This window comes from Salmo salar, unplaced genomic scaffold, assembly GCF_965601325.2.
Source record: "Salmo salar unplaced genomic scaffold, fSalSal1 ptg000691l, whole genome shotgun sequence".
Classification (NCBI taxonomy): domain Eukaryota; kingdom Metazoa; phylum Chordata; class Actinopteri; order Salmoniformes; family Salmonidae; genus Salmo; species Salmo salar.
Window position 1 is genome coordinate 1,809,876 of NW_027675466.1, and position 26,073 is coordinate 1,835,948.

At 40.2% G+C, this 26,073-nt stretch overlaps 1 protein-coding gene across 1 annotated transcript in view; it reads right to left on the minus strand.

The window, feature by feature from the left end:
* Positions 1–26,073, minus strand: part of LOC145877149 (uncharacterized) — a 30,049-nt gene that overhangs the window by 1,727 nt on the left and 2,249 nt on the right. Inside the window, exons 3-4 of the mRNA XM_082972437.1 lie at positions 18,721–18,954; positions 17,559–17,718 (exon numbers count right to left, since the gene is read on the minus strand). Coding sequence (XP_082828563.1) covers positions 17,559–17,718; positions 18,721–18,954 — 394 coding nt within the window. The remainder of the gene's footprint in view (positions 1–17,558; positions 17,719–18,720; positions 18,955–26,073) is intronic.

The window sequence follows — 26,073 nt, forward strand, 5'->3', positions numbered from 1 at the left end:
TCTGTGTTTGCTAAAATTGCTGCATGAGGGCGATGCACATGCAATTTGGTTGTAGAAACTCCTCCCTGCTAATGAGGAAACCGAAAGTTATGGATGTACTATATCTGCCTGGAGCAAAAATGGTGAGCAAAGATTTTAGTTTTTCACAATGTATTCTGAATGGGGGAAAACTCAGGGAAGTAACTTCCATTTCCAGGTTGCTTATGAGTGCATTTCACACTACTTTGGATTATAATTGTAAAGCTCGCTTGAATGTCCTGCTTAATATAATTTGCTACAGTATTAAGAACCGAGTTAATGACAGTATCCATTTGGGTGTTGTCAATAAAGTTATGATTTTTTAAATGTATTTTTTATTACATTTTGTTTTTCACCTTTATTTAAGCAGGTTGGCCAGTTGAGAACAAGTTCTCATTTACAACTGCGACCTGGCCAAGATAAAGCAAAGCAGTGCGACACAAACAACACAGAGTTACACATGGGATAAACAAGCGTACAGTCAATAACACAATAGAAAAATCTATATACAGTTGTGCAAATGTAGCAAGGAGGTAAGGCAATAAATAGGCCACAGTAGCGAAGTAATTACAATTTAGCAAATGAACACTGGAGTGATAGATGTGCAGATGATGATGTGCAAGTAGAAATACTGGTGTGCAAAAGAGCAGAAAAAGTAAATAAAAACATGGGGATGAGGTAGGCAGTTGGATGGGCTATTTACAGATGGGCTGTGTACAGCTGCAGCGATCGGTAAGCTGCTCAGATAGCTGATGCTTAAAGTTAGTGAGGGAGATATATGTCTCCAACTTCAGCGATTTTTGCAATTCGTTCCAGTCACTGGCAGCAGAGAACTGGAAGGAAAGTCGGCCAAAGTAGGTGTTGGCTTTGGGGATGACCAGTGAGATATACCTGCTGGAGTTCGTGCTATGGGTGGGTGTTGCTATGGTGACCAGTGAGCTGAGATAAGGTGGCCTAGCAAAGACTTGTAGATGACCTGGAGTCAGTGGGTTTGGCGACGAATATGTAGCGAGGGCCAGCCGACGAGAGCATACAGGTCCCAGTGGTGGGTGCTACATGGGGATTGGTGACAAAATGGATGGCACTGTGATAGACTGCATCCAGTTTGCTGAGTAGAGTGTTGGAGGCTATTTTGAAAATGACATCGCCGAAGTCAAGGATCGGTAGGATAGTCAGTTTTACGAGGGTATGTTTGGCAGCGTGAGTGAAAGAGGCTTTGTTGCGAAATAGGAAGCCGATTCTAGATTACATTTTGGATTGGAAATGCTTAATATTAGCCTGGAAGGAGAGTTTACAGTCTAGCCAGACACCTAGGTATTTATAGTTGTCCACATATTCTAAGTCAGAAACGTCCAGAGTAGTTATGCTGGACGGGCGGGTGCGGGCAGCGATCGGTTGAAGAGCATACATTTAGTTCTACTAGCGTTTAAAGAGCAGTATGGAGGCCACGGGTGGAGTGTTGTATGGCATTGAAGCTCGTTTGGAGATTTGTTAACACAATGTCCAGAGAAGGGCCAGATGTATGCAGACTGGTGTCGTCTGCGTAGGGGTGGATCAGGGAATCACCCGCAGCAAGAGCAACATCTTTGATATATACAGAGAAAAGTGTCGGCCCGAAAATTGAACCCTGTGGTACCCCCATAGAGACTTGGCATTGAAGCTCGTTTAGAGGAGAGTTAACTTCTTTGGGATAGGGGGCAGTATTTTGACATCCGGATGAAAAGCGTGCCCGTAGTAAACTGCCTGCTACTCAGGCCCAGAATGTAGGATATGCATATTATTAGTAGATTTGGATAGAAAACACTCTGAAGTTTCCAGAACTGTTTGAATGATGTCTGTGAGTATAACAGAACTCATATGGCAGGCAAAAACCTGAGAAAAATCCAACCAGGAAGTGTGGAAATCTGAGGTTTGTGGTTTTTCAAGTGATTGCCTATCCACTATACAGTGTCTTTGGGGTCATTTTGCACTTCCTAAGGCTTCCACTAGATGTCAACAGTCTTTAAAACGTTGTTTCATGCTTCTACTGTGAATGAGGAGAGAATCAGAGATCTTGGAATAAGATGACTGAAAAAAATGACATGAGCTCAGTGGTGTGTGCACCCATGAGACTTAGCTCTGTACCCGTGAGAGTTACAGTGTCTTTGGGGTCATTTTGCACTTCCTAATGCTTCCACTAGATGTCAACAGTCTTTAGAACGTTGTTTCAGGCTTCTACTGTGAATGGGGAGAGAATAAGAGCTGATTTAGTCAGGTGTCTGGCCGTTGGCCATTATTTTTGTTACGCGCGCAGCCATGAGCACGAGCTCAGTTCTCTTTCCTTTATGAAGACAAAGGACTTGTCCGGTTGGAATATTATGGAAGATTTATGATAAAAAACATCCTAAAGATTGATTCTATACATCGTTTGACATGTTTCTACGAACTGTAATATAACTTTTTTGACTTTTACACATGTATTGTGTAACATAAAGTCCTATGAGTGCCATCTGATGAAGATCATCAAAGGTTAGTGATTAATTTTAGCTGTATTTCTGTTTTTTTGTGACGCCTCTCCTTGCTTGGAAAATGGCTGTGTTTTTTCTTGTCTAGGTGCTGTCCTAACAATCTAATGCTATGCTTTCGCCGTAAAGCCTTTTTTGAAATCGGACAATGTGGTTCGATTAACGAGAAGTTTATCTTTAAAATGGTGTAAAATAGTTGTACGTTTGAATTATGAGATTTGTTGTTTTGAACTTGGCGCCCTGCTATTTCACTGGCTGTTGGTGAGTGGGACGGTAGCGTCCTACCTGCCCAAGAGAGTTTAATTAATTTAACTGTAACTACATAATTAATGAGAATATACTACATACTATTAGTTAATTGTAGTAAACTGTAACTACATACTTAATGAGTATATACTACATACGATTAGTTAATTGTAGTATACTGTAACTACATACTTAATGAGTATATACTACATACTATTAGTTAATTGTAGTAAACTGTAACTACATAATTAATGAGTATATACTACATACTATTAGTTAATTGTAGTATACTGTAACTACATACTTAATGAGTATATACTACGCACTGCTAAAGCTAACTCTCTCTCCTCTGCTCTCATCCTTCTAGACCTATCGGCTGCATTTGATACTGTGAACCATCAGATCCTCCTCTCCACCCTCTCCGAGTTGGGCATCTCCGGCGCGGCCCACGCTTGGATTGCGTCCTACCTGACAGGTCGCTCCTACCAGGTGGCGTGGCGAGAATCTGTCTCCGCACCACGCGCTCTCACCACTGGTGTCCCCCAGGGCTCTGTTCTAGGCCCTCTCCTATTCTCGCTATACACCAAGTCACTTGGCTCTGTCATATCCTCAGATGGTTTCTCCTATCATTGCTATGCAGACGACACACAATTAATCTTGTCCTTTCCCCCTTCTGATAACCAGGTGGCGAATCGCATCTCTGCATGTCTGGCAGACATATCAGTGTGGATGACGGATCACCACCTCAAGCTGAACCTCGGCAAGACGGAGCTGCTCTTCCTCCCGGGGAAGGACTGCCCGTTCCATGATCTCGCCATCACGGTTGACAACTCCATTGTGTCCTCCTCCCAGAGTGCTAAGAACCTTGGCGTGATCCTGGACAACACCCTGTCGTTCTCCACTAACATCAAGGCGGTGACCCGATCCTGTAGGTTCATGCTCTACAACATTCGCAGAGTACGACTCTGCCTCACACAGGAAGCGGCGCAGGTCCTAATCCAGGCACTTGTCATCTCCCGTCTGGATTACTGCAACTCGCTGTTGGCTGGGCTCCCTGCCTGTGCCATTAAACCCCTACAACTCATCCAGAATGCAGCAGCCCGTCTGGTGTTCAACCTTCCCAAGTTCTCTCACGTCACCCCGCTCCTCCGCTCTCTCCACTGGCTTCCAGTTGAAGCTCGCATCCGCTACAAGACCATGGTGCTTGCCTACGGAGCTGTGAGGGGAACGGCACCTCCGTACCTTCAGGCTCTGATCAGGCCCTACACCCAAACAAGGGCACTGCGTTCATCCACCTCTGGCCTGCTCGCCTCCCTACCTCTGAGGAAGCACAGTTCCCGCTCAGCCCAGTCAAAACTGTTCGCTGCTCTGGCACCCCAATGGTGGAACAAACTCCCTCACGACGCCAGGACAGCGGAGTCAATCACCCCCCCCCCCCCTTAAAAGATTTAGATGCACTATTGTAAAGTGGTTGTTCCACTGGATATCATAATGTGAATGCACCAATTTGTAAGTCGCTCTGGATAAGAGCGTCTGCTAAATGACTTAAATGTAAATGTTAAATGTACTACATACTATTAGTTAATTGTAGTATACTGTATACTACATACTTAATGAGTATATACTACATACTATTAGTTAATTGTAGTACACTGTAACTACATACTTAATGAGTATATACTACATACTATTAGTTAATTGTAGTATACTGTATACTACATACTTAATGAGTATATACTACGAACTATTAGTTAATTGTAGTATACTGTATACTACATACTTAATGAGTATATACTACATACTATTAGTTAATTGTAGTATACTGTATACTACATACTTAATGAGTATATACTACATACTATTAGTTAATTGTAGTAAACTGTAACTACATACTTAATGAGTATATACTACATACTATTAGTTAATTGTAGTATACTATAACTACATACTTAATGAGTATATACTACATACTATTAGTTAATTGTAGTAAACTAACTACATACTTAATGAGTATATACTACATACTATTAGTTAATTGTAGTATACTGTAACTACATACTTAATGAGTATATACTACATACTATTAGTTAATTGTAGTAAACTAACTACATACTTAATGAGTATATACTACATACTATTAGTTAATTGTAGTATACTGTAACTACATACTTAATGAGTATATACTACATACTATTAGTTAATTGTAGTATACTGTATACTACATACTTAATGAGTATATACTACATACTATTAGTTAATTGTAGTATACTGTATACTACATACTTAATGAGTATATACTACATACTATTAGTTAATTGTAGTATACTGTAACTACATACTTAATGAGTATATACTACATACTATTAGTTAATTGTAGTAAACTGTAACTACATACTTAATGAGTATATACTACATACTATTAGTTAATTGTAGTATACTATAACTACATACTTAATGAGTATATACTACATACTATTAGTTAATTGTAGTAAACTAACTACATACTTAATGAGTATATACTACATACTATTAGTTAATTGTAGTATACTGTAACTACATACTTAATGAGTATATACTACATACTATTAGTTAATTGTAGTAAACTAACTACATACTTAATGAGTATATACTACATACTATTAGTTAATTGTAGTATACTGTATACTACATACTTAATGAGTATATACTACATACTATTAGTTAATTGTAGTATACTGTAACTACATACTTAATGAGTATATACTACATACTATTAGTTAATTGTAGTATACTGTAACTACATACTTAATGAGTACATACTACATACTATTAGTTAATTGTAGTATACTGTAACTACATACTTAATGAGTATATACCACATACTATTAGTTAATTGTAGTATACTGTAACTACATACTTAATGAGTATATACTACATACTATTAGTTAATTGTAGTAAACTAACTACATACTTAATGAGTATATACTACATACTATTAGTTAATTGTAGTATACTGTAACTACATACTTAATGAGTATATACTACATACTATTAGTTAATTGTAGTAAACTAACTACATACTTAATGAGTATATACTACATACTATTAGTTAATTGTAGTATACTGTAACTACATACTTAATGAGTATATACTACATACTATTAGTTAATTGTAGTATACTGTATACTACATACTTAATGAGTATATACTACATACTATTAGTTAATTGTAGTATACTGTATACTACATACTAAATGAGTATATACTACATACTATTAGTTAATTGTAGTATACTGTATACTACATACTTAATGAGTATATACTACGAACTATTAGTTAATTGTAGTATACTGTATACTACATACTTAATGAGTATATACTACATACTATTAGTTAATTGTAGTATACTGTATACTACATACTTAATGAGTATATACTACATACTATTAGTTAATTGTAGTAAACTGTAACTACATACTTAATGAGTATATACTACATACTATTAGTTAATTGTAGTATACTATAACTACATACTTAATGAGTATATACTACATACTATTAGTTAATTGTAGTAAACTAACTACATACTTAATGAGTATATACTACATACTATTAGTTAATTGTAGTATACTGTAACTACATACTTAATGAGTATATACTACATACTATTAGTTAATTGTAGTAAACTAACTACATACTTAATGAGTATATACTACATACTATTAGTTAATTGTAGTATACTGTAACTACATACTTAATGAGTATATACTACATACTATTAGTTAATTGTAGTATACTGTATACTACATACTTAATGAGTATATACTACATACTATTAGTTAATTGTAGTATACTGTATACTACATACTTAATGAGTATATACTACATACTATTAGTTAATTGTAGTATACTGTAACTACATACTTAATGAGTATATACTACATACTATTAGTTAATTGTAGTAAACTGTAACTACATACTTAATGAGTATATACTACATACTATTAGTTAATTGTAGTATACTATAACTACATACTTAATGAGTATATACTACATACTATTAGTTAATTGTAGTAAACTAACTACATACTTAATGAGTATATACTACATACTATTAGTTAATTGTAGTATACTGTAACTACATACTTAATGAGTATATACTACATACTATTAGTTAATTGTAGTAAACTAACTACATACTTAATGAGTATATACTACATACTATTAGTTAATTGTAGTATACTGTATACTACATACTTAATGAGTATATACTACATACTATTAGTTAATTGTAGTATACTGTAACTACATACTTAATGAGTATATACTACATACTATTAGTTAATTGTAGTATACTGTAACTACATACTTAATGAGTACATACTACATACTATTAGTTAATTGTAGTATACTGTAACTACATACTTAATGAGTATATACCACATACTATTAGTTAATTGTAGTATACTGTAACTACATACTTAATGAGTATATACTACATACTATTAGTTAATTGTAGTAAACTAACTACATACTTAATGAGTATATACTACATACTATTAGTTAATTGTAGTATACTGTAACTACATACTTAATGAGTATATACTACATACTATTAGTTAATTGTAGTAAACTAACTACATACTTAATGAGTATATACTACATACTATTAGTTAATTGTAGTATACTGTAACTACATACTTAATGAGTATATACTACATACTATTAGTTAATTGTAGTATACTGTATACTACATACTTAATGAGTATATACTACATACTATTAGTTAATTGTAGTATACTGTATACTACATACTAAATGAGTATATACTACATACTATTAGTTAATTGTAGTATACTGTAACTACATACTTAATGAGTATATACTACATACTATTAGTTAATTGTAGTAAACTGTAACTACATACTTAATGAGTATATACTACATACTATTAGTTAATTGTAGTATACTATAACTACATACTTAATGAGTATATACTACATACTATTAGTTAATTGTAGTAAACTAACTACATACTTCATGAGTATATACTACATACTATTAGTTAATTGTAGTATACTGTAACTACATACTTAATGAGTATATACTACATACTATTAGTTAATTGTAGTAAACTAACTACATACTTAATGAGTATATACTACATACTATTAGTTAATTGTAGTATACTGTATACTACATACTTAATGAGTATATACTACATACTATTAGTTAATTGTAGTATACTGTAACTACATACTTAATGAGTATATACTACATACTATTAGTTAATTGTAGTATACTGTAACTACATACTTAATGAGTACATACTACATACTATTAGTTAATTGTAGTATACTGTAACTACATACTTAATGAGTATATACCACATACTATTAGTTAATTGTAGTATACTGTAACTACATACTTAATGAGTATATACTACATACTTTTAGTTAATTGTAGTAAACTAACTACATACTTAATGAGTATATACTACATACTATTAGTTAATTGTAGTAAACTGTAACTACATACTTAATGAGTATATACTACATACTATTAGTTAATTGTAGTAAACTAACTACATACTTAATGAGTATATACTACATACTATTAGTTAATTGTAGTACACTGTAACTACATACTTAATGAGTATATACTACATATTATTAGTTAATTGTAGTATACTGTAACTACATACTTAATGAGTATATACTACATATTATTAGTTAATTGTAGTACACTGTAACTACATACTTAATGAGTATATACTACATACTATTAGTTAATTGTAGTATACTGTAACTACATACTTAATGAGTATATACTACATACTATTAGTTAATTGTAGTAAACTGTAACCAAACCGTTTCCTTTCAGTTGAGGCTCTTCTCCTGTCTACTGGAAGTTTATGCTGTTGCTATGCAACCTCTTGCTAGCTAGTTAGCATAACACATTACTAGTTAGACATTTTACGACTTCGGGTGTGTTTGTAAATTCAATCTTGAATACCAGAGTGCTTCATAAATCCAGACCGTTGTCAGATTGTCATTTTGTAAATTCAGCCCGTTTCGCTCTCGGAGCCACTGGCCGCTCCGGCCGAGGAGTTGGGTTGATTTGACCGTTCTGACCTTAGCTTGCTAGCTACTTCCAGACACAAATGAGACTCTGACCATTTTACTCGCCCTAGCAGACCTGGTTAGGCAGTTTTCATGTTATCCAGAGTGACTGTAACTGTGCTGCTGGTAAACATTTAATTACGGTTTTTGTTGCCTACGTTTACTGACACCTGGACATATTCAACGGGTGTTGAGCGCTAGTAAATTCATTATTCTGCTCTCTGGTACTCAGACGAGAGTGCTCTGAAATCAGAGTAGATAGTCAGTCAGAGTGAATTTATGAAAGCACCCGAATGTCCAGTGAGAAAGCACAACGACTATACCATTTAGCTAAGAATGACGGGAATAATCAAGTCAATAAACATTGGGTAGTTAGTTAGATAGAATATAGTTCATATACTGGCAAGTTTGATGTATAAGTAGCCAACTAACGTTAGGTAGCTAGATAACATAACGGTACATACTGCTGTAATAACATGCTAACAAATAGTCAGCCAAAATGACGTGTAAAGTAACTTATTTGAAAAGTAATTATTTTATTACATTGCTCAACATTTTCTTAACATTTGTCATAATTAGTTAAAGCAATGAATTTGTATCGGCTCTCGTTGGACTTCGGCTGCATATTTTCCGCCATTTTCTTCAAATCTGAAAACAATGTGAAGCCACGCCCATTTCCTGAAGAATTGCATTATGGGCCCTAACGTACTGCGTGTTTACGTCATATTATGGCGAATTTAGTACGACATCCGGGAACTTTTGGCATACTAACTATATCAAACTATGACCAATAAGCACACTATATACTCAGTTAACATCACAAATAGTACGGTTAGTATGAGTATTCTAACACAGCTAATGACTTATCAACAGCTCTAACAATTTGACCCCCACAGGAAAATCTACACTGGCAGTTATAGAAAGACCCATTTACTATATAACCATTGATTCATGAAGAATATAACTTATAAATGCCTCAAATGTTTAAACTGTATTACCCCACCAGAAACCAAAACATAAGCTCGAATAACACCACTGTTTGTTAACAAGCACTGTATAGCCTTGAAATCTGGTTAAAACTATAATTTTGACCTTATGGATGGCCAGTGCTTGTATTTATAGTGTAGTCAATTCAGGGGGTAGTCCTGAGCTGAACTCAAACCTGGGTCCAGTGACTGTCAAGCCAACACCTTATAACTGTTACACCAAGATGTCTGAACTTCTTGACGAGGTCCCTAGGTTTTGGGTTACGGTTGCTACAATAGCTTTCTCTATGAATTTGAGAGTGGTTACATTTCTCCAGCGCCCATCCATCAGCTGTTTACCAAACCAAGTCTCAGGGCAGACAATTTTTTGCTATTTAAATCCTAGGTTACAAATCCTACCCCTATAAAATAGCCGCACATCTATCAACCAATCTGTAGTTCATACAATAACAAAGCTGTCATTCCACCACTAGTTTGGTTATAAGATGATGATGGGGCTGGAGAAATGTAACTACTCTCAAATTCATAGACTGACCTACGGATACAAGGACTGACCATCCATGACATCAACATTATAGTTTTAACCATGTTGAGTGTTTACAGTGTTTCTTTATCATTTCAATTGTTTCTAAACGTTGGAGTATAAAAAGCTTATTTGTGGTTCTGATGGGGAACAACAGTTGAACTAAGCTCATGAGACATGTGTTATATTCTTCAAGAATCAATGGCTATAAATAAATCATTTAAAAAGTCTAAATATGGATGTAGCTATTTCATATTTCCCCTTTAACACCAAACATCAGATCAACAACTGCAGAGTTTGTGCCTCTGTTTTTAAGACAGTACTTACTAGTTTTAGTAATCTCACTAGTATAAAGACCTCCTCCATTCCTGCCATTATTGAAAGAGATTGTGATACCTCACATCTCAAAATAGGGCTATTTAATGTTAGATCCCTCATAGTCAATGAACTAATCACTGATAATAATCTTGATGTGATTGGCCTGACTGAAAAATGGCTTAAGCCTGATGAATTTACTGTGTTAAATGAGGCCTCACCCCCTGGTTACACTAGTGACCATATCCCCCGTGCATCCGGCAAAGGCGGAGGTGTTGCTAACATTTACGATAGCAAATTTCAATTTACAAAAAAAACAACAACGACGTTTTCGTCTTTTGAGCTTCTAGTCATGAAATCTATGCAGCTACTCAATCACTTTTTATAGCTACTGTTTACAGGCCTCCTGGGTCATATGCAGTGTTCCTCACTGAGTTCCCTGAATTCCTATCGGACATTGTAGTCACAGCAGATAATATTCTAATTTACTTTAATATTCACATGGAAAAGTCCACAGACCCACTCCAAAAGGCTTTCGGAGCCATCATCGACTCAGTGGGTTTTGTCCAACATGTCTCTGGACCTACTCACTGCCACAGTCATACTCTGGACCTAGTTTTCACCCCTAAAAACTAAAAACATTTGTCATAAGAAACTAGCTCCCTGCTATACAGAAAATACACGAGCTCTGAAGCAAGCTTCCAGAAAATTGGAACGGAAATGGCGTCACACCAAACTGGAAGTCTTCCGACTAGCTTGGAAAGACAGTACCGTGCAGTATCGAAGAGCCCTCACTGCTGCTCGATCATCCTATTTTTCCAACTTAATTGAGGAAAATAAGAACAATCCAAAATGTGTTTTTGATACTGTCGCAAAGCTAACTAAAAAGCAGCCTTCGCAAATGGAGGATGGCTTTCACTTCAGCAGTAATACATTTATGAACTTCTTTGAGGAAAAGATCATGATCATTAGAAAGCAAATTACAGACTCCTCTTTAAATCTGGGTATTCCTCCAAAGCTCCATTGTCCTGAGTCTGCACAACTCTGCCAGGACCTAGGATCAAGGGAGATACTAAAGTGTTTTAGTACTATATCTCTTGACGCAATGATGAAAATAATCATGGCCTCCAAACCCTCAAGCTGCATACTGGACCCTATTCCAACTAAACTACTGAAAGAGCTGCTTCCTGTGCTTGGCCCTCCTATGTTGAACCAAAAAATGTGATCATATTACTCCAGTGTTAGCCTCCCAACACTGGCTTCCTGTTAAGGCAAGGGCTGATTTCAAGGTGTTACTGCTACCCAACAAAGCATTACATGGGCTTGCTCCTACCTATCTTTCCTATTTGGTCCTGCCATACATACCTACACGTACACTCTGGACACAAGACGCAGGCCTCCTAATTGTCCATAGAATTTCTAAGCAAACAGCTGGAGGCAGGGCTTTCTCCTATAGAGCTCAATTTTTATGGAATAGTCTGCCTACCCATGTGAGAGATGTAGACTCGGTCTCAACCTTTAAGTCTTTACTGAAGACTCATCTCTTCAGTGGGTCCTATGATTGAGTGTAGTCTGGCCCAGGAATGTGAAGGTGAACGGAAAGGCTCTGGAGCAACGAACCGCCCTTGCTGTCTCTGTTCCCCTCTCTCCACTGGCATTCTCTGCCTCTAACCCTATTACAGGGGCTGAGTCACTGACTTATTGGTGTTCTTCCATGCCGTTCCTAGGAGGGGTGCGTCACTTGAGTGGGTTGAGTCACTGACGTGGTCTTCTTGTCTGAGTTGGCGCCCCCCTTGTGTTGTGCCGTGGTGGAGATCTTTGTGGGCTGTACTCAGCCTTGTCTCAGGATGGTAAGTTGGTGGTTGTAGACATCCCTCTAGTGGTGTGGGGGCTGTGCTTTGGCAAAGTGGGTGGGGTTATATCCTGCCTGTTTGGCCCTGTCCGGGGGTTTCATCAGATGGGGCCACAGTGTCTCCTGACCCCTCCTGTCTCAGCCTCCAGTATTTATGCTGCAGTAGTTTATGTGTCGGGGGGCTAGGGTCAGTCTGTTATATCTGGAGTATTTCTCCTGTCTTAGCCGGTGTCCTGTGTGAATTTAAGTATGCTCTCTCTTTCTCTCTTTCTGTCTTTCTCTCGGAGGACCTGAGCCCTAGGTCCATGCCTCAGGACTACCTGGCATGATGACACCTTGCTGTCCCCAGTTCACCTGGCCGTGCTGCTGCTCCAGTTTCAACTGTTCTGCCTACGGCTATGGAACCCTGACCTGTCACCGGACGTGCTACCTGTCCCAGACCTCCTGTTTTCAACTCTCTAGAGACAGCAGGAGCGGTAGAGATACTCTCAATGATCAGCTATGAAAAGCTAACTGACATTTACTCTTGAGGTGCTGACTTGTTGCACCCTCGACAACTACTGTGATTATTATTATTTGACCATGTTGGTCATTTATGAACATTTGAACATCTTGGCCATGTTCTGTTATAATCTCCACCCGGCACAGCCAGAAGAGGACTGGCCACCCCTCATAGCCTGGTTCCTCTCTAGGTTTCTTCCTAGGTTGTGGCCTTTCTAGGGAGTTTTTCCTAGCCACCGTGCTTCTACACCTGCATTGCTTGCTGTTTGGGGTTTTAGGCTGGATTTCTGTACAGCACTTTGTGATATCAGCTGATGTAAGAAGGGCTATATAAATACATTTGATTTGGTTTGAATCTTGCCCTGGAGGCAGTTTGGCATTTATTGTCATGAATCTTGCCCTGGAGGCAGTTTGGCATTTATTGGTATGAATCTTACCCTGGAGGCAGTTTGGCATTTATTGGTATGAATCTTGCCCTGGAGGCAGTTTGGCATTTATTGGTATGAATCTTGCCCTGGAGGCAGTTCAGCAAAGTATTCCCTAGCTGGCACAGGCACAAAGTAATACAATCAGATTTTAATCCTAACCTCAACCACACTGCTAATCCTTCCCTTAAATTAAGACCATAAAACAACATTTTCCACAGCCAATTCTGACTTTGCAGCTGACATATCTAGAGGAAATCGCACAGTTCTGCCTCCAGGTCAAGATTCATGACAAACGTCAACATGAGACAGAGAGAAGCAATGTAAAAATCAATAACGAAATTGTTCTCACAATTAACATGCTTTTTCTTGTTTCAAGTATGTTTTATTATGAAAAGTACAATATAACCATGTATACTTGTATAACTATGGAGCGTATGTCCACATATAATTGTACAATTTGTTTTTCCAACATAAAAGACAAGAAATGATCACATTGGTATTTTAACAGTGTTATTGTAAGAGTTTAAATGTTTAAACAGAGGATACATCTAAAACAGGATAAAACAAGTGCAGTATGTTGTGAGAATGTTACTTTAACGTCGACTCATAACGTCACACTATAACTTCATGGGAGTCTTGTGGAAAGACTGCATGTTGTTTTGGGTGGATTGAGTGACGTCTTCATCAACATTTTGCAGAATATTCCGGTAATATTTTCACCTTTTGTCGGCTGCAGACATTCATAAGGAGTTCCAGTAGTTTATTTGTCATTTGCAGGTATTAAAAGTAATACATACATTGTAATTCCTTGTTGGATCTCTCTCACATACAGGACAGTACATACCAGAGGAGGCTGCTGAGGGGAGGACGGCTCATAATAATGTCTGGAACAGAGTGAATGAAATGGAACACATGGAAACCACGTGTTTGATACCATTCCACTTATTCCACTCCAGCCATTACAAGCCTGTCCTCCCTAAATAAGGTCCCACCAACCTCCTGTGGTACAAACACAAACAGTAAAATATATCATAAAAAATGCAAAGTGGTAAAAGATCATTGTGTGTGTGTGTGTGTGTGTTCAGTGTGTGTGTGTGTTCAGTGTGTGTGTGTTGAGTGTGTGTTTATGTGTGTGTCCAGTTTGTGTCCAGTGTGTGTGTGTGTCCTGTGTGTGTGTGTGTGTGTGTGTGTGTGTGTGTGTGTCCAAATGTGTGTGTGTGTGTGTGTGTCCATTTTGTGTCCAGTGAGTGTGTGTGTGTGTGTCCAGTGTGTGTTGAGTGTGTGTATATCCAGTGTGTGTGTGTGTGTGTCCAGTGTGTGTGTGTGTTGAGTGTGTGTGTGTTCAGTGTGTGTATGTCCAGTGTGTGTGTGTGTGTGTGTGTCCAGTGTGTGTGTGTGTGTCCAGTGTGTTGGTGTGTGTGTGTGTGTGTCCAGTGTGTGTGTGTGTGTGTCCAGTTTGTGTCCAGTGTGTGTGTCCAGTTTGTGTGTGTGTGTGTGTGTGTGTGTGTGTGTGTGTTCAGTGTGTGTGTGTGTGTGTGTGTGTGTGTCCAGTGAGTGTGTGTGTGCGTTTCAGTGTGTGTGTGTGTGTGTGTCCAGTGTGTGTGTGTGTGTGTCCAGTGTCTGTGTCAAGTGTGTGTGTGTGTGTGTCCAGTGAGTGTGTGTGTTCAGTGTGTGTGTGTGTGTGTGTGTGTGTGTGTGTGTGTGTGTGTGTGTCCAGTGTGTGTGTGTCCATTGTGTGTGTGTGTGTCCAGTGTCTGTGCCCAGTGTGTGTGTGTGTTCAGTGTGTGTGTGTGTTCAGTGTGTGTGTGTTGAGTGTGTGTTTATGTGTGTGTCCAGTTTGTGTCCAGTTTGTGTGTGTGTGTGTGTGTGTCCAATTTGTTTCCAGTGTGTGTGTGTGTGTTGAGTGTGTGTATATCCAGTGTGTGTGTGTGTGTGTGTGTGTGTCCAGTGTGTTGGTGTGTGTGTGTGTGTCCAGTGTGTGTGTGTGTGTGTGTCCAGTGTGTGTGTGTGTGTCCAGTTTGTGTCCAGTGTGTGTGTGTGTGTCCAGTGTGTGCGTGTGTGTGTCCAGTGTGTGTCCAGTGTGTGTGTTTGTCCAGTGTGTGTGTTTGTCCAGTGTGTGTGTGTGTGTGTGTCCAGTGAGTGTGTGTGTGCGTGTCCAGTGAGTGTGTGTGTGCGTTTCAGTGTGTGTGTGTGTGTTTGTCCAGTGTGTGTGTGTGTGTGTGTGTCCAGTGTGTGTGTCCAGTGTGTGTGTGTTCAGTGTGTGTGTCCAGTGTGTGTGTGTTCAGTGTGTGTGTGTTCAGTGTGTGTGTGTTCAGTGTGTGTGTTGAGTGTGTGTTTGTGTGTGTCCAGTGTGTGTGTCCAATTTGTTTCCAGTGTGTGTGTTGAGTGTGTGTATATCCAGTGTGTGTGTGTGTGTGTCCAGTGTGTGTGTGTGTTGAGTGTGTGTGTGTTCAGTGTGTGTTTATGTGTGTGTCCAGTGTGTGTGTGTGTCCAGTGTGTGCGTGTGTGTCCAGTGTGTTGGTGTGTGTGTGTGTGTCCAGTGTGTGTGTGTGTCTGTGTCCAGTGTGTGCGTGTGTCCAGTTTGTGTGTGTGTCCAGTTTGTGTGTGTGTGTGTGTGTTCAGTGTGTGTGTGTGTGTGTGTGTGTGTGTGTGTTCAGTGTGTGTGTGTGTTCAGTGTGTGTGTGTGTTCAGTGTGTGTGTGTGTGTGTGTGTGTGTCCAGTTTGTGTGTGTGTGTGTGTGTGTGTGTGTGTTCAGTGTGTGTGTTTGCGTGTGTCCAGTGTGTGTGCGTGTGTATGTGTGTGCTTGTGTCCAGTGTGTGTGTGTGTGTGTGTGCGTGTGTCCAGTGTGTGTGTGTGTGTGTGTGTCCAGTGTGTGTGTGTGTGTGTGTGTGTCCAGTGTGTGTGTGTGTGTGTGTGTGTGTGTGTGTGTGTGTGTGTCCAGTGTGTGTGTGTGTGTCCAGTGTGTGTGTGTGTGTCCAGTGTGTGTGTGTTTGTATTTCCAGTGTGTGTGTGTGTGTCTGTGTCCAGTGTGTGTGTGTGTGTGTGTGTGTCTGTGTCCAGTGTGTGTGTGTGTGTGTGTGTGTCCAGTGTGTGTGTGTGTGTGTCCAGTTATTATTTCAGGGACACTGAGGATTCATAATCAACCCCAAATCCTGGATAGAGGGGCTCAGTGAATGTGGAGGTGAATGTGATCAGGTGGGTCAGTGTGTCAGAGGAGGCTCTATAGAAGGACAGAGTGCCGGCTGACCAGTCCAGATACACTCCTACTCTGTGGGGGCTGGAGGAGGGGACGTCTATGGTAGTGGAGTTATTATTATACCAGCTGGAGGAGGGGACGTCTATGGTAGTGGAGTTATTATTATGCCAGGCAGAGTAACTGTCCAGACTCCAGGACTTGTCATTACATCCAAGACAACAGTCCTTAACCCCTCCTCTCCTGCTGATTCCTTTATATGTCACTCCTATATCAGCCCCCCCACTCCACTCTACCTCCCAGTAACAGCGCCCAGTCAGACCCTCTCTACACAGCACCTGTTCACAGTACTCAAATCTCTCTGGGTGATCAGGATATGGTTGGACTTGGCCTGTATAGGTCACCTTTCTGTTCCCTTCAGACAGAGAGAGGTGTGTGTGTGCTGTGTTTGGGTCCAGTGTGAGCTGACAGGAATCTGGGAGAAGAGCAGAGACCAATGAGGGGAGTCAGAACAATAAGTTAAGTCAGATACTGTATCTACCCTGTCTTTGATTAGAGCACAGCAGAGATCAAATCAGAGAAATATGAGGAGTCAGATAGATACCCAGTCTTTGATTAGATCTACTATTGCTATATATTTCTAGAGGGATTGTTAGGAGTGGCAGTAAAAAGAGACTGTTAGTTACTTCACAATAAAGAGACTCACATTGTAACAACTGTTCTCTGGTCTTGGGCTCTGGAGGCAGAACAACCTCCACTATATTCACTACAGACACACAAACACATTGACAGAGAGAGGGAATGTTATCATCATACCATATTCCACATGTATATGACTAGTAGGGAACTTTCAATGGTCTAAAGTTGATGTTCTGATTGTTTTCAACACACCTGTAGTGGAGATCTTGGTCCATTCTCCTTTAAGGAAGTCTTCTAGTTTCTCTCTCAGTTCAGACACAGTCTTACTCACATCTCCAAAGTACTGAAGAGGACGGACAACGATGCTGGGTAAGTCTGAAGATACACTGATACTGGAGAGAGACTGATAACTCTGGAGAGAGAGAGAGAGAGAGAGAGAGAGAGAGAGAGAGAGGGACAGAGAGAGACAGAGAGAGAGACAGAGAGAGATGGACAGAGAGAGAGACAGAGAGAGGGACAGAGAGAGAGAGAGGGACAGAGAGAGAGACAGAGAGAGGGACACAGAGAGAGGGACACAGAGGGACAGAGAGACACAGAGGGACACAGAGAGCCAGAGAGAGAGAGGGACAGAGAGACCCAGAGAGAGGGACACAGAGAGAGAGGGGGGGACACAGACAGAGGGACAGGGGGACACAGACAGAGGGACAGGGGGACACAGACAGAGGGACACAGAGAGAGAGGGACACAGAGAGAGAGGGACACAGAGAGAGAGGGACACAGTGAGACAGAGGGACAGAGAGAGAGACAGAGAGAGGGACATAGAGAGAGACAGAGAGAGGGACATAGAGAGAGACAGAGAGAGAGACAGAGAGAGAGACAGAGAGAGACAGAGAGAGGGACAGAGAGAGGGACAGAGAGAGGGACAGAGAGAGAGAGAGAGAGAGAGACAGAGAGAGAGAGGGACAGAGAGAGAGACAGAGAGAGAGAGAGAGAGAGACAGAGAGAGAGACAGAGAGAGACAGAGAGAGAGACAGAGAGAGAGACAGAGAGAGAGACAGAGAGAGGGTCAGAGAGAGAGACAGAGAGAGGGTCAGAGAGAGACAGAGAGAGGGTCAGAGAGAGACAGAGGGACAGAGAGAGAGAGAGGGACAGAGAGAGAGGGACAGAGAGAGAGAGAGGGACAGAGAGAGAGGGACAGAGAGAGAGAGAGGGACATAGAGAGAGGGACATAGAGAGAGACAGAGAGAGGGACATAGAGAGAGAGAGGGACAGAGAGAGGGACAGAGAGAGACAGAGGGACAGAGAGAGAGAGAGAGAGAGGGACAGAGAGAGAGAGAGGACAACATAATGATTGAGATGAATAGTTTCACATGAAGTTAATTTCATATCACATGTAACAAGACAGTTTAGTTACCTGGAGGAAATGGATGTGATCCTCTGTGTGTGAGAGCTGCTCCAGCTCAGTGCTTCTCTTCCTCAGCTCAGCTATCTCCTGCTTCAGTTGCTCCAGGACTCCTTCAGCTTCACTCACTTGAGCCTTCTCTTGGGCTCTGATCAGCTCCTTCACCTCAGAGCTCCTTCTCTCAATGGAGCGGATCAGCTCAGTAAAGATCTGATCACTGTCCTCCACTGCTGCCTGTGCAGAGCGCTGTTAAGAGAGAGAGAGAGAGACACAGAGAGAGAGAGAGACACAGAGACAGAGAGAGAGAGAGACACAGAGAGAGAGAGAGACACAGAGAGAGAGAGAGACAGAGAGAGAGAGAGAGAGAGGGGGACAGAGAAAGAGAGAGACAGAGAGATAGCAGTTAGTTAATAGTATCTCTTCTTGCAAATTCATCTTCTGCACATCTATCACTCCAGTGTTTAATTGCTAAATTGTAATTATTTCGCCACCACGGCCTATTTATTAACTTACCTCCTTTATCTTACCTCATTTGCACAACTGTTTATAGACTTTTCTACTGTATTATTGACTGTACGTTTGTTTATTCCATGTGTAACTCTGTGTTGTTGTTTGTATCACACTGCTTTGCTTTATCTTGGCCAGGTCGCAGTTGTAAATGAGAACTTGTTCTCTACTAGCCTACCTGGTTAAATAAAGGACTTGTTCTCAACTGGCCCACCTGGTTAAATAAAGGACTTGTTCTCAACTGGCCTACCTGGTTAAATAAAGGTGAAATTAAATAAACAGTAATGGCATTACCCCGGCAACACAGAGAAAACATGATGAACAGTCTGTCATTGTAGAAAACGGACAACCCCTCCTCAACTCCCAGGTCAACCCGAGCCAATCAGCTATTGGTGTCCAGGGCTCCATGTAATACCCTCCACTGGATGACCCCTGACCTTTCCAGCACTGGGAGCTTATAGAGCACCCTCCACCTATACCCTGCCATGCTCTCAGCCCCCACAACCCCCTGCCTCTGATGCCCCTTCCCTCCCGCTAAGCCCACCTCCGTACGGTACAGTAGCCTCTGTGCTGCTTTGAGTCAGAACGCTGCCACCCTGCTCTCCAGGTCCACCAAACCCAGTGATCAGTGGTTCCTCCCAGACCCACGGCCCAGGCACCACCACCCCCCCCCCTCCTCTCGTGTGGGTCTCAGCAGCTGCCAGGCCCTCAGTACTGCAGCATAGAAATCAGAGACCCCTGTTGTATTGAGTCTCTCCGGCCGCATGATGAAGAGCTGCTGATCCAGCCACAAACCCAATTCAGTTTTCCATAAATGGCACCAAAAAAAACTACCTTTTAATTTACCACTAAAACCTCTTCTTAGGACCAAGCCATAAAAACTGTATTATAATAATAACTGGTTTACGTTTTAACTACCAACAATTGGTAAAAACTTTCCCCTTTCGGAAACAATGGGACGACCTCAGAGTTGACAAGGTAAAAATCTGTTGTTCTGCCGCTGAACAAGGCAGTTAACCTCTATAGGCTAGGCGGGACGAATTCGTCCCACCTACGTAACAGCCAGTCTAATCCAGTGGCGCGATTTTTGAATCGTTTGAAATACTATTACTTCAATTTCTCAAACATATGACTATTTTACAGCTATTTAAAGACAAGACTCTCGTTTATCTAACCACACTGTCCGATTTCAAAAAGGCTTTACAACGAAAGCAAAACATTAGATGATGTCAGGAGAGTGCCCAGCCAGAAATAATCAGACACCCATTTTTCAAGCTAGCATATAATGTCACCAAAACCCAAACCACAGCTAAATGCAGCACTAACCTTTTATGATCTTCATCAGATGACACACCTAGGACATTATGTTATACAATACATGCATGTCTGTTCAATCAAGTTCATATTTATATCAAAAAACAGCTTTTTACATTAGCATGTGACGTTCAGAAAAAGCATACCCCCCGCAAACTTCCGGGGAATTTACTAACAGTTTGCTAAATTACTCACGATAAACGTTCACAAAAAGCATAACAATTATTTTAAGAATTATAGATACATTAGTCCTCTATGCACTCGATATGTCCGATTTTAAAATAGCTTTTCGGATGAAGCACATTTTGCAATATTCTAAGTACATAGCCCAGCCATCACGGCTAGCTATTTAGACACCCGGCAAGATTAGCCTTCACCATAATAACATTTCCTATAAGAAAAATGTTCTTACCTTTCCTGTTCTTCGTCAGAATACACGCCCAGGACTTCTACTTCAATAACAAATGTAGGTTTGGTCCCAAATAATCCATAGTTATATCCAAATAGCGTCGTTTTGTTCGTGCGTTCTAGACACTATACGAATGGTAATCCACGGTCTAAATGTCTAAATATTCCATTACCGTACTTCGAAGCATGTCAACCGCTGTTTAAAACCAATTTTTATGCCATTTATCTCGTAGAAAAGCGATAATATTCCGACCGGGAATCTGCAATAAACTAAACAGCCGAATTAAAATACTCCACGGGGGCTAATCGCGCACGCGCCTCATTCCATTGTCACCTAATGGGACACTTGGATAAGGTGATAATCTGTTTCAGCCTGAGGCTTCCTCGTCAACCTTCATGATTTTCCCGGGTCCTGAGAGCCTATTGGAGCCCTGGGAATTGTCACGTTAAGATCCTTACTCTTCAATAAACAGATGCAAGACGCACGACTCCTTGTCAAACAGGCCACTTCCTGCATGAAACCTTGTCAGGTTTTTGCCTGCCATAGGAGTTCTGTTATACTCAAAGACACCATTCAAACAGTTTTAAAAACTTTAGGGTGTTTTCTATCCAAACCTGAACAATAATATGCATATTCTAGCTTCTGAGTTGGTGTAGGAGGCAGTTAAAAATGGGCACATATTATTTCCAAAATTCTCAATACTGCCCCCTAGCCCAAACAGGTTAACCCACTGGTCCCCAGGAGGCCGTCATTGTAAATAGAATTTGTTCTTAACTGACCTGCCTAGTTAAATAAAGGTTTCATTAAAAAGTCTGGAAATAACTTAACTTTTCATTATTTAGACAGACTCCTCTAAATAATAAATATAATAAAATAACAAAAAAAAAACAGTTAAATGCTAAGTACTATACATAGGTTTTATTTAAAAAATAACAATAGAACCTATTTAGTACTATAATGGTATTTACTAACATAGTATTATTACTATAATAGTTTCTAAAGGGGTTCTAGGCTACCCTACCCTAGAATTAGGGTTCAGGATAAAACAGGTTATACGTAGGGTTAGAGTTTCTGTACACCACTTTGTGACATCTGCTGATGTAAAAAGGTCTTCATAAATACATTAGATTGATTGTTAGGTTCAGGGTATTTAAAGAGATAAACTGTATGGGTTTATATCTCTCTTGCTCCTCCCTGTGGTCTTCTGTGGGAACTACATACCTCATTCACCACACTTGATAGGCTCATAATCTGAGGTAGCAACTGAGTCAGAGCTACAAATCAATGATCTCCACCTATCCATTAGGTTTACAACTCAGTGAACCTGCGCAGCATTCTCTCTATTTGATGTCTACGAACCAACAGATTTCAACGATTATCATATTACCCAGCAGCCATTTAGAAACAAATAAAAAAGGTTATTTCTTTTTTTCCTTTCTTCTGACTGTTTAAATCGGACACATCTTGAAAAAGAGAACAGGGACATGCGATTTGTTGAGAATTTGAACCTTTTTATATATAAAAAAATTATATATACAGTTAACCATGACCAGAACATGTTTAACGTTTGAAGGTTTTGCGCCAACCATCCTGGTAGGGCACTACAATCTATAACCAGGTGAACAGTGAGCTTCCTCACCAAGTAGCTGTAACCAAGTTGATAATAAGTTACCTGAGGTAAACCTACAAGGATAGTTAATAATAAGTTACCTGAGGTAAACCTAATAGGATAGTTAATAATAAGTTACCTGTTGTAAACCTACAAGGATAGTTAATAATAAGTTTCCTGAGGTAAACCTACAAGGATAGTTAATAATAAGTTACCTGAGGTAAACCTACAAGGATAGTTAATAACAAGTTACCTGAGGTAAACCTACAAGGATAGTTAATAATAAGTTACCTGAGGTAAACCTACAAGGTTAGTTAATAATAAGTTACCTGAGTTAAACCTACAAGGATAGTTAATAATAAGTTACCTGAGGTAAACCTACAAGAATAGTTAATAATAAGTTACCTGAGGTAAACCTACAAGGATGGTTAATAATAAGTTACCTGAGGTAAACCTACAAGGATAGTTAATAATAAGTTACCTGAGGTAAACCTACAAGGATAGTTAATAATAAGTTACCTGAGGTAAACCTACAAGGATAGTTAATAATAAGTTACCTGAGGTAAACCTACAAGGATAGTTAATAATAAGTTACCTGAGGTAAACCTACAAGGATAGTTAATAATAAGTTACCTGAGGTAAACCTACAAGGATAGTTAATAATAAGTTACCTGAGGTAAACCTACAAGGTTAGTTAATAATAAGTTACCTGAGGTAAACCTACAAGGATGGTTAATAATAAGTTACCTGAGGTAAACCTACAAGGTTAGTTAATAATAAGTTACCTACTACAAGGTTAACGCGGGCTGGAAGAGAATTACTTCAAAACCACAGCAAACAGCTGGGACATATAGTAATATTATATATATATAATATTATATCACTGGGCTCCTCTGTGCTAACAAACCCTGTGTACCACCCCTCCCCTGTTTAACCTTGAATTTCGTTCAGAAAAACACTTCCACATTTAGCAAAACGAACCAACTCTTTACGGATCTGTTCGGTGGTAATAAACGGAGGCAGATTAGACACCACTACTCTTGTCGAAATCAGCACCAACACAACCCCTCACATAAATCATACTGGTAACTAGCCGGGCAACAAGACTCACCTTTTACATTACCACAACCACCGCCTTGTTCATTCTGGATACAGAGTGTATATGTTCCTCTCCCACCTGTTCACCGACCAGGATCAATAATTCCTCCACACCATTCTCCACAACGCACCTGAAGAGACAGCGTTTCTTCTCCACTCGGTTGAGGACATCAAACTACCCTACTCCCTCCTCAACTCTAACCGATAAACAGCGGAAACCGATAAACAAACCCTCCCACCATGACAAAATACATTTGGAAAATAGGCAAAAGAATAGCTGCACTCTTCACGAACGACAAAACCTCACGTTACCAACTTCTTCTTCTATGGTATAATGGCGGTCCTCAAACCAACGTTAAAGGAGCGTGGCGCCTCCTACTGTGCTGGAGTGTGTTCAATCACAGTTTACACCATTTCTAAATCCTCCTACCTAACTCAGTACTTCTGAGAAAATAAAAAAGATCCCTACTAACTTCTAATAGACCCTCCCCCATCCCCCAAATCCCTTCCAAACCCCCCCAACCCCGTCCAACCTCAATGACCCTACACTTCAATCTTTCCCTCTCTTCAACATCCTTACAACAATATAACAACACATGCTCCACCATTTCATTGACAATACCCTCCATTTACATTTTACATTTTTGACAAAATACATTTGGAAAATAGGCTCTCAATTCTCCATAATAACATTAATACCTCCAATAGTAGGTCACTCCTAATAGATTTACCAGATGATAAACTATTCAATACAGACAGAGAATCTGAGGATACTATAATTCTAACAGGTTGTACGTCCTCCACCCACTGGAGGACAACTATTATCACCAACAGTTCAACTGAGTACACTGACAGTTCATCTGTTAGTCTTCTACATATCTGCACATCCCATTCAGGAAGGTAAACACCTGCTCCTGTGGGCCCACTATCTGGGCCCTTGGATCCATCTGTGAAAAGAGGTAAAAAAGCATAACAACTTCTACCAATGTAATTGTCAACCAGTTTCCCTTTATCACTGACTTCTGACCCAATCTTTCCTTTTCTCTTCCAAGGTTAGATCAACAACAGGATCTGGGAGTAACCATGGAGGAACATCCCCTATCACCACAGAAAGGGCCAACCTCCAACTCCCTGAAACTACTCTCATCAGCAAGCTTTCCAACTGTCCAACCAAAACCACTGCCTTGTCTACTAGTATATTCCCAACAGTCATCTAGAACAGTAGCAGTGGGATGCTCAACCTCACAGCCTTTCAACCCAATAAGCTAATGACAATTTATTACGTCGTATATCCAAAGGCATCTCACCTGCCTCAACTGGACTATAATATAAATACATGATATTATGGGATACAAAATGGCAAAAGGGGAAATTATGATAATACTAAAAAACACCCTTCTAACTAACCCTACACTCATTAAAACCCACTACCCCATTCCACTACTTTGACCCTATCTGCTCCTGCACCGGGCCAACTAACCCTACACTCATTAAAAACCCACTACCCCATTCCACTACTTTGACCCTATCTGCTCCTGCACCAGGCCAACTAACCCTACACTCATTAAAACCCACTACCCCATTCCACTACTTTAACCCTATCTGCTCCTGCACCAGGCCAATTAACCCTACACTCATTAAAACCCACTAGCCCATTCCACTACTTTGACCCTATCTGCTCCTGCACCAGGCCAACTAACCCTACACTCATTAAAACCCACTACCCCCATTCCACTACTTTGACCCTATCTGCTCCTGCACCAGGCCAACTAACCCTACACTCATTAAAACCCACTACCCCCATTCCACTACTTTGACCCTATCTGCTCCTGCACCAGGCCAACTAAACCTACACTCATTAAAACCCACTACCCCATTCCACTACTTTGACCCTATCTGCTCCTGCACCAGGCCAACTAACCCTACACTCATTAAAACCCACTATCCCATTCCACTACTTTGACCCTATCTGCTCCTGCACCAGGCCAACTAACCCTACACTCATTAAAACCCACTACCCCATTCCACTACTTTGACCCTATCTGCTCCTGCACCAGGACAACTAACCCTACACTCATTAAAACCCACTACCCCCATCCCACTACTTTGACCCTATCTGCTCCTGCACCAGGCCAACTAACCCTACACTCATTAAAACCCACTACCCCATTCCACTACTTTGACCCTATCTGCTCCTGCACCAGGCCAACTAACCCTACACTCATTAAAACCCACTACCCCCATTCCACTACTTTGACCCTATCTGCTCCTGCACCAGGCCAACTAACCCTACACTCATTAAAACCCACTACCCCCATTCCACTACTTTGACCCTATCTGCTCCTGCACCAGGCCAACTAACCCTACACTCATTAAAACCCACTACCCCCATCCCACTACTTTGACCCTATCTGCTCCTGCACCAGGC